Consider the following 15,433-nt stretch of genomic DNA (forward strand, 5'->3'; position numbering starts at 1 on the left):
AAGATTGTTTATAGACAAATTTGAGTTCAAACAGAAGCTGTAACATTTCATTTTCACATCTTCTAAATTGTAATAAACTTACACTTTAACATTTTCAAAGATTGTACAGTGTCAAATTAGATTAAAGTCAGCATGAGACCAAATTAAAATGACACCAGACTTTAGTCCTCGTTCTAAAAGGCAGAACACCAAATGTCTTTGATACTGTACAATCTTTCAAAAATGTGAATATGAATTTTCTAAAATAGGAAAATACTGAGATTAAGTTTTGCATAACTCCTATCTTCACCATAATAACCATACTTCTGGAAACTGGATGAAACAGTTGGTTTGAATTGGTCAAGATCCCTGCACTTTAGCAATATCCTCCTGGTCAGCTGGTTCTCGCTGATGCGGTTCAGGACGGTTTGGAGAGGTATATAAACAGCAGTGTTTAACGTCCAGGGTGCTCTCTCCTATAGGCTGTCTGTGGGTCGATCTCTATCATGTCACCTCTCTGTGTTTTTGCCATCCTCTCTGCTCTCCTGTGCTCCACTCAGGGCTACTATATAAAGGTAAGGTTCAGTCTGCTTGTTAACTATTATATTTACCAAACTCTATATTGACAATTTATTACCTTATAAATACTGTGTGTCATCTCTTTAACTCCAGGTTTCTTTTGAAGAAAGCTCAGAGGAAGAAGGTAAACCTAAATCTGTTTAAGGTAACTGAAAAATGACTGGTACAGTGATACCTTTATAACCATTTGTCTCTCTTGTTATTTGGTTCCTACAGTCAACAGCATAGAAGCTGATGAATTTGCTGTCTCAACCCTACTGGAGAGAGCCAATATGCATGTTGGTGAGGCAACAAGCAGATCACATTACACACTCAACTCAACTAACCCTGACTCTTAACTACAACCTGAGACAATTACATACTCTCCTCTCCTTCAGGGGAGGGACTGGATGAGCCATTGGTCATGTACGGAGACATTGCAGTGAAGACAGGACTGCAAAATGCTGATCCTTGCACAGCGCGTGGCTGCAAGTGGCCCAAGGCTGCTGACGGCAATGTCTATGTGCCCTTCACCATCTCCAACGTCTACTGTGAGTGTGGATCCTCTGTGGAACCTGTTAGATCAGGCCTGTGAGGGACCACTAAAATGACCCCTCACAACCTCAAAGTATCATAGTTTTCAACGCTGTTTAATTAAAAAGTCTTTCAGAAATTAGAATCTTCAGAGTTATTGAATCTTGGCTTGCTGGTGCAGACTCTAATCAGACCGTAGTACCTCAGTAGTGAACCGGTGTGACTCAATCCTGGTGTCTGTGTGTGCAGCATCCCGGGAGAGATCTGTCATCCTGGATGGTCTCAACTCCTTCGCCGCCTCCTCGTGTGTCAGCTTCATCCCCAGGACAACACAGAGGGACTTTGTGGACATCCAGTCTCTCTCAGGGTGAAGACAACTGTAGTACAAATACACATACATTTCTTACTCTGTCAGAACTGGAAAAGCAATGCTAATAAATTAACAGCTAATACTCAGTATTCTATTGTACTACATGAGTTTACTTTACAGAGGCTACATCTTGCAACTCTCTATCTCTCTAACTCTCTATTTTAGATGTTTCTCGTTTGTGGGTCGCCGTGGGTTTGGTCAGGACGTGTCTCTGGCTCGGAATGGGTGTGTGTTCCGTTCCGTGGTCCAGCATGAACTGCTGCACGCCCTGGGCTTCAACCACGAGCAGACCCGCTCTGACCGTGATCTGCATGTCCGTATACTCCTGGAAAATGTTGAACCCGGTAGGTGTTTCAGTGACACTAACCAATTTTACATACAAATTAAATTATGAATTCATTAATAAATCAATGAATGCATACATTTATTTACTACCCCAACCCCTCTGATAGGCGAGCATCTACACATTCCATTAAGGACAAAGATACTGTCTGCATTGTGCAATATCTAATATTCTGTTTATGAAGAAGGTGTCTTATTCTGCCATATTGTTCACTCACAGGACAAGAACACAACTTTGATAAGATCAACACCAACAACCTGGGTACTCCGTATGACTATAATTCTGTCATGCACTACAGCAGGTCAGTTACAAACTCAAACTCAACATACAACTAGATATACAGGCTACAATCCATACTATTATTATAATGTAGTTCTGAGGACAGAGGTATTACAATATCCTCCTGTCCTGTATGTATGTATTGGGGTCCTGTACTGTATGTGTGTGTATGTATGGGTGTTTAATATCCCTTGTGGCTGCTGCAGGTTTGCCTTCTCCAGGAACAGACGACCCACCATCATTCCCATTCCAGATAACAATGCGGTCATTGGCCGGGCCACTCAAATGAGCCCTACAGACATCATGCGCATCAACCTCCTCTACAACTGCAGTAAGAGACACTCACAACAACTATGTAACTACAGCTGTAGACTACATTAAACCATATCTGTATACTACTGTAACTCCATCTAATTACAGCTGTAAACCACTGTAACTACAATTAACTACAGCTTTTTTGTCTAATAAGGGATAATCTGTGAATTGATTGACGGTAACCTCCCATCTCTCTCTCTTTCATTCTCAGATCGCACCAGGTTTGACTCAATAGAAGAGTAGCATATTCTGAAGGCTTTATGTTAATAAGAAAAGCTTTCTGTATTGTGCATAAAAATTGAATTGCCAAACATTTTCATGTCAGGTCAATTCATATTTTGTGGTCTGTACCAAAATCCCATCAAAACTGAAATAAACATTGCATTTGTTTGCTGTACTAGCTTTCTGTAATTTATTGCTTCAGTCACCATGTCACCTATCACCTATATAATGAGTATAAGATATTCTTTCTTTTTTTCTTTTTTACAATAAATAACAGTCAAATTGTGACTGGTTGCTCGTTCCTTTAGTTAAATAGACAGAATATCTTTTCTCTTGTACATTTCCCTATTTGTAAACAGAATTCATTTTATATTGGCCAAACCTATACTGTGCCCTTTGGAAGAGGAGTAAACTGAACAGTGTATGAACCAAATATGCTGGAATGCATATTTTACTATGTGTGTTGAAGTAGAATAGAAATAGTAAATAAAATAAAAAATCTTAACGTTTCTTAATTTAATTTAAAATTAAGATCTTACAGAACATACATTTTTGTATGATTTTTTTGTGCTGATAAATTCAATGAATTAAAAGGCAAGATTTTCGTACAAAATTAAGGTTTTACATCTTCCCTACTGTACTATAATTATTGTAAATCAGAAAGAGATAAAAGGAACAAGATCAAGGAGAAGTAGGAGTGAGCAAGAAGTAGAAGCTAGAGAAGAAGAAAAAGATAGGAGAAGAAAAGGCTAGACTGTGGTCCACATTCCTTTTATACACAACTTTTAAGAAGAAATAATCAGACCACATCTGAACACTTCTCGTTATGACTACCAATGCAACAGGACATCATTACACAATGAGGCATGAGAAACATCAAGCAAAGCCAGTTTAGCATTTCAGAGGTAAGGGCCGGGTGTCTCCCAGCCTATAAGGTTATAGTAGAGTTATGTAGTAGAAAGTGCCATTTGTGACATACAGAACCAAGAAATGGTCACCATAGTGTCAACCATTTGCTCTACTGGGAACATACACAAGTCTGCTTATGCTTTAGAAAACATGTATACATCTTTGCTGAGTAAGAGGAATGTTGCTGCATGTCCTTTTACAACATGAAACACCTGTTTGCTTTCACACACATAAGCAGGGGTATGGCCTTGACAGGACTGGAACATTAGCAACCACCACAAGTAGTCAATGACTGTTCAATACTTTATTAAGAAAACCATACTGTTCATTTATTCAAATATAGCAACCTGCCTATAGTCAGACAGAGAGACCGAAAGGCAGACAGGCAAACTTACACTCTTAAACACAGACTTAATGACAAGAAGACATATGCAGGCAGGCAGACATACTGACATAGAACATTCTGCTGGCCCATACCTAATCAGACAAGTCAGTTAAGCTGACTCAGGTGTCCCAGTTCTTCTTCCAGCCCATATATGGAGGTGGGGGCGTCATCGCCTGGACCCGAAAAATGTATATAAACCCATCGGAAGACCCTCTTCTTTACTTCTGGTCTACTTTACCTGAAGACTGAAGGTGAGTCCCTGGCAACAATTCCTCCTCCCTGAACCACCTCTGCTACTCTGTGGTCCTCCAGTGTGTTTGTGGTGTAGCTGAGTCTTGCATCTCCCTCTCTACCTCCAGATGTCTGCCTTCAAGTTCACCCTGCTGACCCTGCTGCTGGTGTCTGCCTGCTGGGCAGAGGAGGAGGTATACCACCTAGTCTACCTATGTGCCGTATCTACAGATCCTGCTGTATGCTTTGTCACTTATATACTAACATACCATAACTTTTCATTCTTCTAAATCTCTCTCCAATCACTGTTACGGCTCTGTAGACAGGTGCGTATAGTCATTTTTGTTCTGTGTAAGATGATGAACTACATTTTCCAAAACTTGAGTATGGAATGTTGCACATTGTAAGGAAGTGTAAAAGAGAGCCCTAACTTCTGTTACTTTGCAGAGAGTGTGGAGGACCAATCAGATGACATGTCTGTGTCTGCCCTGCTGGAGAGAGCCAATGAGAACCTGAGTAAGTCAGTTAGCCCTTCAACATACTAATACTACAGAAGCTATTGGCTGACCAACTCAACCAGACATTGTAGAAGAATATGAACAAACATCTCCTGTTGGATCACAGTAGTGCAGATGTTTGAGACACACATTTTGAGGAACATGCTGCACATCTCTCTACATCCTATTTTGACAACATTGAGGGGGTTAAGGAAAGATCTGGCAACGTACCTTAACCGTGTCTTGCTTCTTGATGGTGGTCTTCTCTGCTGTAGCCCCTGACCTGGATATGCCTATCCTGATGGACGGTGACATCGCTGTGGAATCCGAGGCTGAGAGGAACGCCGACCCCTGCACCTCCCGTGGCTGCATGTGGGGAAAGTCGACCGACCGAAAGGTCTACATTCCCTACGCCATCTCCAATCAGTACTGTACGTACATTGCCTTGCTAACAGGAGCAGAATCAAAGATACCCTCACAGTTCAGAAACAGTGACCAACTGTCTGTTCTGTTCTCCTCCCACCTGTCTCCTCCCTGTCCCTTCTCATGTCTCCTTCCTGTGTCCTCTCTCTTCCTCCCCCAGCTTCCAGGGAGAGGTCCATCATTGAGAGAGGTCTGGAGTCCTTCTCCTCCTTCTCCTGTATCCGCTTCAGACCCCGTCAAAACGGTGACAGGGACTACCTCAGCATCCAGTCTAAGAATGGGTATACAAATCTTCTAGGATAGCTGTCTAGCATCTAATCAGACCTTAAAATAGACATGCCTTTTTACTACTGAGAATAAACGTCATGTCTCTGGTTCCATTTGACTGAGGACACAAAAGAAAACACTACGATTTGAGCTTTTGGTCTCAAAACCTAAATTATACAACGATCATCACTCCATTTCCATCTGTGCTGCAGCTGCTACTCCTTCGTTGGTCGTCGCGGTAATGCTCAGGAGTTGTCTCTGGCTCGCAGCGGCTGCCTGTACCACGGCACTGTTCAGCACGAGCTTCTGCACGCCCTGGGCTTCAACCACGAGCAGACCCGCTCTGACAGGGACAACCACATTAGGGTGGTGCTGCAGAACGTCCAGTCTGGTGAGCAGTGCCGAAAGGGGGGTCGAACCCCTGACGTGCTTGGTTGTGAATTAGAAATAAGTCCATGAACTGTAGATGTACACACAAAGTTGTATCCTACTTATGTGTAGATATATATTGTAAACAACCATATTGAGCACCTTTGATAGCCAGCCAGGAGTACTTCGCTGACTAATAAATATAATATCACTGTATACTGAATGTCTCTTCCCTTACAACACTTTCAGGCATGGAGCACAACTTCAGGAAGATCGCCACCCTGAACCAGGGCACCTCCTATGACTATGGCTCCGTCATGCAGTACCACAGGTCAGTACTGGATCTCTGCCTATGAGACAACCACAGGGACTAGTCTAAACTTCAGTCTAAGAGAAACAGACATCGCAAGGTAATAGTCCACACTTTAGTCCTACAGAGAAAATAACAGTTTCTTCACGGATGTGTCTCCTACAGGACTGCCTTCTCTAAGAACGGCCAGCCCACCATGGTGCCCATCCCCAACAGCAACGTTGCCTTTGGACAGGCCAAAGAGATGAGCAGGAATGACAAGGCCAGGCTCAACACGCTGTACAAGTGCTGTAAGTTCATAAGAGAGTTGTACAGTACTGCCACACAGTGTTGGGATGTGTGGAAAGTCTGAACTCCTTATTATATCAGACAAAAAGATGCAGACAAGGACTGCAAATTTTTGACATAATTCTCTGTCACTGTAGATGAAACTGGTCGTCTTATTAACTCTGTAGCACCTCTGCTGGCTGCTTTCCACTCACCTATGTACTCAGATCAACATATTTTAATTGTGTAACGAATTTCCACACATCTGATTAACCAATTCTAAGTTAGACAAAAAATGCCCATATATAAAAAATACCAGTGGAACCATTTGGATTAAACTGGAATTATATGTATAATTATGTACTTACATTTAGTTATTTAGCAGACGCTCTTATCCAGATTACTTATAATAATACAGTAAAAGGAAGTTGATTTAAATACGTAAATACTTTTATGTAAACTATTTTAGATTTAGCAATGGTAACTGTGTTTGCACGTTTGTTGTCTGGTTTCTACAGAAGGAGATCAGATGGGCACAAACATCAACACCGTATTGGATGCTTCCCCCTGCAAGGGTCTCACCACAATCATTGTGACTTTCCGAAGCCCAGGAATCTGCCATTATACCAAGGGGACGTCCTAAACGTGTTTCAAATCACCTATGTTACATGTATTCAGTTTCATCTTCCTTGACTGAACTTCTATCCCCCTAAGAGTTTGTGTCATGACTGTGATCCTACAATAAATGTTGTAACCACATTGAACAATACTGTCTTTACTGTATTCCTTAATAGATTATACATGACATATAACATGTGAGATATATTTTAATAATTACGGACTCAATTTATGACCAGAGAACTACAAGTGAAGAATATCAGTAATTTTGGTCAAGGATGGCATCTAACTACAGTGTGTCTGTGTGTATGAAGTCGCAAGTCGGCATGTGTCTTGGGTTAGGACCCAAGGGGCTTTCAGTGCTTTATGTGACATTGTTTGATTGAGTGGTTCCCATTCAGGCAAAATAATTAGGCTAATAGACGCTTCACTACCCTTTTGAATAATCTCTCCCGTGTCAAAATATTATTTTTTTGACCAGAAGGTGGTGTGGGGCTTCTGGTCAGCAAATAAATGTATCTCGCTTTAATGACTCCTACTTCCCCACTCTGTCACTTTGTATCAGTTTCATAGCCCAAATTTGATTTTTGTTAGCAGGGGGTGCATTTCTTGGCTAGACTTAATACAGCCCTGCCCTGAATTGCACCCCCCATGTAATTTATATTCTGTATATCCCAGCATCAAATGATTCTTGCTGTACATTGAGTAACCCTGCTAACGTGAAAACATTTACTTTGATACTGACACATAGAGGTTTTAGTACTTGTCTTTTGTAAGGTATAGGCATGTGAACCTTTGGTCAGTTTTCAGGACAGTTGATATTCTGGATTAGAAGGCTGTTGTTTTCAACTTGTCTGAGTAGCCTACCCTACCAGGCTTTAAAGGCATTAAAAGTGAATGCCTTTGAACCTATACATTGGTAAGAAGAGCCATGTTAAATACTTTAAAACTGCTAAACAAAATAAATTTCCTTTGGTAATCATAGCTGGGGTAGGTATATTTCATCAGAATGCAATGTCATGGAGCAAGAAAGGCTAGTTCGCGTTTCATTACTAAACCTTTTGAATTATGAGTTTTAGAGGATTTTGTGTTGAGAAGAACATCAGTTATTAACACAAATAACCGACATACTTCTCTTCTATTCTCTTAACAAAAAACTACTAGGCCTACCTATGTGAGACAGCACATCCAGAACCCTGCTTTCATGACTTTTTCTAGATCCGTGTGTTTGGTCACCCAGTATTTAAAAATGTTTGTTTTAGTTTAAAGCTATTTTGCTCCGGCTTCTGTAAATTGCTAAACTACTAAACTGACTTCCGGTGTTGTGCCATCAGATGCACGGCTTCCATGTAACCGTGCATCTGTTGGGGATGGTCAGCAAACTCGTGCATCTGTTGCTGTTGGTCTAAACTTCAGTCTAAGAGAAACAGACATCGCCAGGTAATAGTCCACACTTTAGTCCTACAGAGAAAATAAAAGTTTCTTCATGGATGTGTCTCCTACAGGACTGCCTTCTCTAAGAACGGCCAGCCCACCATGGTGCCCATCCCCAACAGCAACGTTGCCTTTGGCCAGGCCAAAGAGATGAGCAGGAATGACAAGGCCAGGCTCAACACACTGTACAAGTGCTGTGAGTTCATAAGAGAGTTGTACAACAGTACTTCCACAAAGTGTTGGGACGTGTGGAAGTCTGAACTCCTTGTTATATCAGACAAAAAGGTGCAGACAAGGACTGCTAATTTTTGACATCATTCCCCGTCACTGTCGATGAAACTGGTTGTCTAATTAACTCTGGAATCTGTAGCACTTCTGCTGGCTGCTTTCCACTCACCTAAGCACTCAGATCAACATATTTGGATTGTGTAAAGAATTTTCACAAATCTGATTAAACTAATTCTAAGTTAGACAAAACATTTCCATATATTAAAAATACCATTGGAACCATTTGGATTAAACTGATCAGATGGGCACAAACATCAACACCGTATTGGATGCTTGCCCCTGCAAGGGTCTCACCACAATCGTTGTGACTTGCCGAAGCCCAGGAATCTGCCATTATACCAAGGGGACGTCCTGACCTTGTTTCAAATCACCTACACACAAGGACTGGGACAGATACAAGCTAGGTAGCAATTCAAGGTAAGTCTAGTCAACCTGTTTACACATGTCCTAAATCATTTGTTTTAGAAAAAACGTCAAAACTTTTCATGAAAACCCTTGTCAAGCTGAATCTTGTAAAAGTGATAAACAAATATAAAAGACACAACGTTTTAAGATTAAGATCAGATTTACTTTTCTGTCGTTGTCCATGCTAATGGAAGTTTGTGCTTTAGACAACATTTCATATTGCGGTTATTAACAACTATTTTGACCAAGTTTAGCAAGTTAACCACTGACTGGAAATGTAGCTCTTGTGAAATCCCTATATTGCATACACACATATACAGACTCACACCCTTGCAGGGCGCATAATGAATAGGCCTGTATTTGGATTGACAGTCCAAAGTTTGCCCCTTCAGATCACAAAGAGACCCCCTTTGGTCTGATGGTAAGCAATATATTGATGATTGTAAGTATGGGAATTAATGCAGAGCAATGCCTCAAGTTCAGACATCTAAAGCAATGATTAAGTCACACTTATCACTGAAATGATTCAAAGACCTGATACTTTGTAGATCAACAGCAATATATTGAGTAAAACCCAGAGAGGAATGTGTATCATACCATCTAGCCCTTGTGTTGTCTTAGGAGCCAAAAATGACTTACTTGAAAACTAATGACTTTTCCTAAAGTGACCCCAACATTAGAAAAAGTGAAACATTGTCTTTATTCACATTTCCATGAAAGCTGCACACCACTAGGGTACACAGATTGTCTTATGGTCGTTTTTGACCGGCAATTATAAAACCATTATACACACCCCAAAAACTAAGAGACACACACACACACACATAGAATAAGATATTTAGATTAGTTGTGCTACTGATTGAACTCAGACACAACTAAATATTTCTGTTTTATGTGCAGCATCTCCCCTACACGATCCCATACATGACTCAAGTTCACAGACAAAATAAAAACAATTTCAGACAAACTAAACCAAATTTCAGACAAAAATAATAATTCTTGAAAGCATTGTTTACTTATGGGGAGTGCAGTCAGAGGCTGTAAAGGTGCTGCAAATGACAGTACCCCCAGTATTCTTTGCTGAAGCCATGACTGCACATTTCAGTGCCCAACAGAGTTAGGGTCTCAGCTCTCAGATCTAAAGGTTGTAGATCTGATATTTTCAGATGTCCAGAAGGAACAAGAGAACAATGATTTAGAAGAGGAGGTATCTGAATAAGAAGATGGGGAATAATACAACCCAGAGCATGTTGCAATAATACACCTCTACTTTAGTAAAGAAAACAGTTATGACAGGTCTGCTGTAATGAGTGGTTGTCCATTCATTAAATGCAGTCTTTCTACACTGTTAAGAGGTGAAACCCACATATTCACAAAGTTTGTGATGAATGACAAGTCGTTTCTTCATGCAAATAGATTAGGGGGTTAAAATTAAATTAAGCTGCTTTATTTTAGGGGTTTTGTGAAGGTGTGTCATTTTTTACCCTTAGGACAAGGAGAGTATACAGAATGTTAAGACTGTACAAGGGCTAGGGATATCTGCATCAGGGAGTCAGTTGGCTGAGTGGTGAGGGAATCGGGCTAGTAATCCGAAGGTTGCCAGTTCGATTCCCGGTCATGCCAACTGACGTTGTGTCCTTGGGCAAGGCACTTCACCCTACTTGCCTCGGGGGAATGTCCCTGTACTTACTGTAAGTCGCTCTGGATAAGAGCGTCTGCTAAATGACTAAATGTAGGACCACATTGCAGGCCTGAGAACTGGATTACATCTTGTATTTGCAACATAATGTTTCCAAGAAACCACAAACCTGCAGATGTTTAGGAACGCAAACTCTCACAGTGAGACAACAATGTTTCATCATCTGTTTCAAAACTTCTCTCTCACCTCAGCCTATGCAACAGCTGCTGAAAAGTTGCATAGATTATTTGATAAAAATGTTTTGTTGTTGCAATTTTAGTGTGTATCATAAATCCTATTAATAAAGACACTGTGAGTGTCTGTTTTAAAGTCTGGTGTCATTTATATTTGGTCAAAAAGCATAACCTGCATAGATACAATGCAGGTGCTAGAAATCTATAACTTCAGTCCTGTTAAACTTGTCTGGTGGTCTATTGCAGCTCATTCATGGTAATGAAGTAAGTAATTTCTTAACACCCCCTTGAAGGCTTTTGTTCTGCTTTTACAAAGATTGTTTATAGACACATTTGAGTTCAAACAGAAGCTGTAACATTGCATTTTCAAATCTTCAAAATGTTCATCACTTAACACCGTAACATTTTCAAAGATTGTACAGTTTCAAATTAGATTTAAGTAAGCATTAGCTAAAAAAAAAAGGCAGAACACAACATTTCTTTGATACTGTACAATCTTTCAAAACTTTAGGCTAAAATGTGAAAATATTGATCTTCAGTTTTGCATAACTCTAATCTTCACCATAATAACAATACTTCTAGGAACTTGCTGAAACGGTTGGTTAGAGTTGGTCAAGATCCCCTGCTCTTTAGCAATGTTCTCCTGGTCAGCTGGTTCTCGCTGATGCGGTTCAGGACAGTTTGGAGAGGTATATAAACAGCAGTGTTTAACTTCCAGGGTGCTCTCTCCTATAGGCTGTCTGTGGGTCAATCTCTATCATGTCACCTCTCTGTGTTTTTGCCATCCTCTCTGCTCTCCTGTGCTCCACTCAGGGCTACTATATAAAGGTAAGGTTCATTCTGCTTGTTAACTATTAGATTTACCAAACTCTATATTGACAATTTATTACCTTATGAATTCTGTGTTTAATCTCTAGTTCTCAACTTCTTTAGGCTTTGTTTGAAGAAAGCTCAGAGGAAGAAGGTAAACCTAAATCTGTTTAAGGTAACTGAAAAATGACTGGTACAGTGATACCTTTATAACCATTTGTCTCTCTTGTTATTTGGTTCCTACAGTCAACAGCATAGAAGCTGATGAATTTGCTGTCTCAACCCTACTGGAGAGAGCCAATATGCATGTTGGTGAGGCAACAAGCAGATCACATTACACACTCAACTCAACTAACCCTGACTCTTAACTACAACCTGAGACAATTACATACTCTCCTCTCCTTCAGGGGAGGGACTGGATGAGCCATTGGTCATGTACGGAGACATTGCAGTGAAGACAGGACTGCAAAATGCTGATCCTTGCACAGCGCGTGGCTGCAAGTGGCCCAAGGCTGCTGACGGCAATGTCTATGTGCCCTTCACCATCTCCAACGTCTACTGTGAGTGTGAATCCTCTGTGGAACCTGTTAGATCAGGCCTGTGAGGGACCACTAAAATGACCCCTCACAACCTCAAAGTATCATAGTTTTCAACGCTGTTTAATTAAAAAGTCTTTCAGAAATTAGAATCTTCAGAGTTATTGAATCTTGGCTTGCTGGTGCAGACTCTAATCAGACCGTAGTACCTCAGTAGTGAACCGGTGTGACTCAATCCTGGTGTCTGTGTGTGCAGCATCCCGGGAGAGATCTGTCATCCTGGATGGTCTCAACTCCTTCGCCGCCTCCTCGTGTGTCAGCTTCATCCCCAGGACAACACAGAGGGACTTTGTGGACATCCAGTCTCTCTCAGGGTGACGACAACTGTAGTACAAATACACATACATTTCTTCCTCTGTCAGAACTGGAAAAGCAATGCAAATAAATTAACAGCTAATACTCATGTGTGTATTCTATTGTACTACATGAGAGAGGATCTTTGACATCTTGCGTCTCTCTATCCTGTGCTTTTAGATGTTACTCGTATGTGGGTCGCCGTGGGTCTGGTCAGGTGGTGTCTCTGGCTCAGAAGGGGTGTGTGCACCATTCCGTGATCCAGCATGAACTGCTGCACGTCCTGGGCTTCGACCACGAGCAGACCCGCTCTGACCGTGATCTGCATGTCCGTATACTCTTGGAAAATGTCATACCCGGTAGGTGTTTCAGTGACACTAACCAATTGTACATACAAATTAAATTATGAATTATTTCATGAATCAATTAATGCATACATGTGTGTGTATGTATGGGTGTTTAATATCCCTTGTGGCTGCTGCAGGTTTGCCTTCTCCAGGAACAGACGACCCACCATCGTTCCCATTCCAGATAACAATGCGGTCATTGGCCGGGCCACTCAAATGAGCCCTACAGACATCATGCACATCAACCTCCTCTACAGCTGCAGTAAGAGACACTTACAACAACTAACTACAGCTGTAGACTACATTAAACCATACCTGTATACTACTGTAACTCCATCTAATTACAGCTGTAAACCACTGTAACTACAATTAACTACAGCTTTTTTGTCTAATAAGGGATAATCTGTGAATTGATTGACGGTAACCTCCCATCTCTCTCTCTTTCATTCTCAGATTGCACCAGGTTTGACTCAATAGAAGAGTAGCATATTCTGAAGACGTAATGTTCTTAAGAAAAGCTTTCTGTATTGTGCATAAAAATTGCATTGGCAAACATTTTCATGTCAGCTCAAGTCATATTTTGTGGTCTGTACCAAAATCCAATCAAAACTGAAATAAACATTGCATTTGTTTGCTGTACTAGCATTCTGTAATGTATTGCTTCAGTCACCATGTCACCTATCGCCTATATAAGGAGTATAAGATATTCTTTCTTTTTTTCTTTTTTACAATAAATAACAGTCAGATTGTGACTGGTTGCTAGTTCTTCTAGTTAAATAGACAGAATATCCTTTCTCTCGTACATTTCCTTATTTCTAAACAGAATTCATTTTATATTGGCCAAACCTATTCTGTGCCCTTTGGAAGAGGGGTAACCTGAACAGTGTATGAACCAAATATGCTGGAATTGCAGTTATTTTACTATGTGTGTTGAAGTAGAATAGAAATAGTAAATACAACAACAACACAAAATTGCTGATAAATTCAATTACAAGGCAAGAATCTGTTACAAAATTAAGATGTTACATCTTCCCTACTCTACTATGAGTATTGTAAATCAGAAAGAGATAAAAAAGAAAGAACAAGATCAAGGAGATGAACCATTTGCTCTACTGAGAACATACACAAGTCTGCTTATGCTTTAGAAAACATGTATACATCTTTGCTGAGTAAGAGGAATGGTGCTGCATGTCCTTTTACAACGTGAAACACCTGTTTGCTTTCACACACATAAGCAGGGGTATGGCCTTGACAGGACTGGAACATTAGCAACCATCACAAGTAGTCAATGACTGTTCCAAACTGTATTGAGAAAACCAGACTGTTCATTTATTCAAATATATCAACCTGCCTATAGTCAGACAGAGAGACCGAAAGGCAGACAGGCAAACTTACACTCTTAAACACAGTCTTAATGACAAGAAGACATATAAAGGCAAGCAGACATAGAACATTATTAACTACTAAACTGACTTCCAGATATACTGAAAGGCCTACCGGATTTAGTGAAAATGTTCTCACACTCTTACATTCTCAAAGACTCTTACTCGGCCTTATAAGACTTGAGTGTTTCATAAATGTGTGTGAATGTGTTTCACATGCGTCTGTGCAAGCATTTCATATGGATGTGTATGTAAGTTTTCAGTAGTATGAATGCGTGTGAAGATTTCACATGTGAATGTGAATGCGCGTCTATGCGAGCATTTCACTTATGTGTATATGTGAGCTTTCAGTAGTATGAATGTGTGAACGTTTCATATGAATGTGTAGGCCTATGTGTTTCTTGTGTAAGGACAGTCGGAATTATTTCCCAAACAGCCCTTTAGCGTTCGTTAAAAACACAGCAACACGACTTGGAAAGTAACGACTGCATACAAACCGATTTCACAAGAAACAAACTAGCTTAGACTGAACATTTTATTTCTCACATCGCCATGAATTTGGGGAACATGGCGGAGCAAAGGGTCAATAAATGGTTTCTTGTCGAATGAGGCAGACATATAGGGAGGCTAAAGCGTGGTTAGATTGCCCATCACCACATAGCGTTTGGTATAATCATAGCCATATCACACATAATAATGCTCTTCAATCATTGGGCCAGAATTGGCAGTGACCAACAGATGTCGGGATACCAATAATAAAATGTATAAATTAAGTCCTATGCCTGAGACAAAAGTCTGCTGTGTCTGACTTATTCATACACCACAACCAGTCTCTGAACAGTCTGACGACTGTTACATAGGCCTACAAAATATCAAAAATGTGAATAAGCATCACACTACAAGAATCAAAGAATATATCAGTAGTAGATAGAAACATTGAGTTCAGTTAAAGGAATGGACTCGATGTCCCGCCCTGCACAACATGAAACACCTGTTTGCTTTCACACATCAGCCAGGGACATGGCCTTGACGTGATTGGAACATTAGCAACCTGGATCAAAACACAGGAAATCCTTGACTGTTCCAAATGGTATTGAGAACCCAATACTGTTCAATTATTAAAATATAG

The 15,433-nt window shown here is 40.5% G+C and overlaps 3 protein-coding genes across 4 annotated transcripts; all 3 read left to right on the forward strand.

The window, feature by feature from the left end:
- Positions 1-443: 443 nt before the first annotated feature.
- On the forward strand, positions 444-13,413 carry LOC136954999 (low choriolytic enzyme-like). 2 transcript variants are annotated; one of them, XM_067248552.1, is made up of 9 exons: positions 444-554; positions 652-682; positions 775-840; positions 936-1,088; positions 1,321-1,438; positions 1,607-1,785; positions 2,004-2,085; positions 2,270-2,394; positions 2,590-2,779. In XM_067248552.1, the coding sequence occupies exons 1-9, from the start codon at positions 486-488 to the stop codon at positions 2,619-2,621; spliced, it is 855 nt and encodes a 284-aa protein (XP_067104653.1). In that variant the 5' UTR covers positions 444-485; the 3' UTR covers positions 2,622-2,779. The 2 variants fall into 2 exon arrangements, with proteins under 2 accessions (XP_067104653.1, XP_067104654.1); XM_067248553.1 differs by lacking the exons at positions 2,270-2,394; positions 2,590-2,779 and adding exons at positions 13,060-13,184; positions 13,376-13,413 and having other exon boundaries at positions 450-554.
- Positions 3,467-7,025, forward strand: LOC136955653 (hatching enzyme 1.2-like). The gene is made up of 10 exons (XM_067249390.1): positions 3,467-3,505; positions 4,254-4,319; positions 4,448-4,451; positions 4,573-4,641; positions 4,898-5,053; positions 5,206-5,326; positions 5,525-5,703; positions 5,931-6,012; positions 6,157-6,281; positions 6,777-7,025. Coding segments are annotated over exons 1-10 (843 nt in total). The 3' UTR covers positions 6,779-7,025.
- LOC136955655 (high choriolytic enzyme 1-like) lies at positions 11,615-12,984 on the forward strand. Its single transcript, XM_067249391.1, has 6 exons — positions 11,615-11,703; positions 11,809-11,839; positions 11,932-11,997; positions 12,093-12,245; positions 12,478-12,595; positions 12,756-12,984. The coding sequence occupies exons 1-6, from the start codon at positions 11,635-11,637 to the stop codon at positions 12,982-12,984; spliced, it is 666 nt and encodes a 221-aa protein (XP_067105492.1). The 5' UTR covers positions 11,615-11,634.
- Positions 13,414-15,433: the final 2,020 nt, after the last annotated feature.

The sequence above is a fragment of the Osmerus mordax genome, chromosome 13 (genome assembly GCF_038355195.1).
Source record: "Osmerus mordax isolate fOsmMor3 chromosome 13, fOsmMor3.pri, whole genome shotgun sequence".
Lineage (NCBI taxonomy): Eukaryota > Metazoa > Chordata > Actinopteri > Osmeriformes > Osmeridae > Osmerus > Osmerus mordax.

Excerpts from the sequence above, each read along its gene's own strand:
- LOC136954999 (XM_067248552.1), top strand. The coding sequence starts at position 486 with ATGTCACCTCTCTGTGTTTTTGCCATCCTCTCTGCTCTCCTGTGCTCC. Across the intron at positions 1,089-1,320 it reads CACCATCTCCAACGTCTACT|CATCCCGGGAGAGATCTGTC; the intron begins GTGAGTGTGGAT and ends CTGTGTGTGCAG. Across the intron at positions 1,786-2,003 it reads CCTGGAAAATGTTGAACCCG|GACAAGAACACAACTTTGAT; the intron begins GTAGGTGTTTCA and ends GTTCACTCACAG.
- LOC136955653 (XM_067249390.1), top strand. The coding sequence starts at position 3,467 with ATGAGAAACATCAAGCAAAGCCAGTTTAGCATTTCAGAG. Across the intron at positions 3,506-4,253 it reads GCCAGTTTAGCATTTCAGAG|ATGTCTGCCTTCAAGTTCAC; the intron begins GTAAGGGCCGGG and ends CTCTACCTCCAG. Across the intron at positions 5,054-5,205 it reads CGCCATCTCCAATCAGTACT|CTTCCAGGGAGAGGTCCATC; the intron begins GTACGTACATTG and ends TTCCTCCCCCAG.
- LOC136955655 (XM_067249391.1), top strand. The coding sequence starts at position 11,635 with ATGTCACCTCTCTGTGTTTTTGCCATCCTCTCTGCTCTCCTGTGCTCC. Across the intron at positions 11,840-11,931 it reads AGAAAGCTCAGAGGAAGAAG|TCAACAGCATAGAAGCTGAT; the intron begins GTAAACCTAAAT and ends TGGTTCCTACAG. Across the intron at positions 12,246-12,477 it reads CACCATCTCCAACGTCTACT|CATCCCGGGAGAGATCTGTC; the intron begins GTGAGTGTGAAT and ends CTGTGTGTGCAG.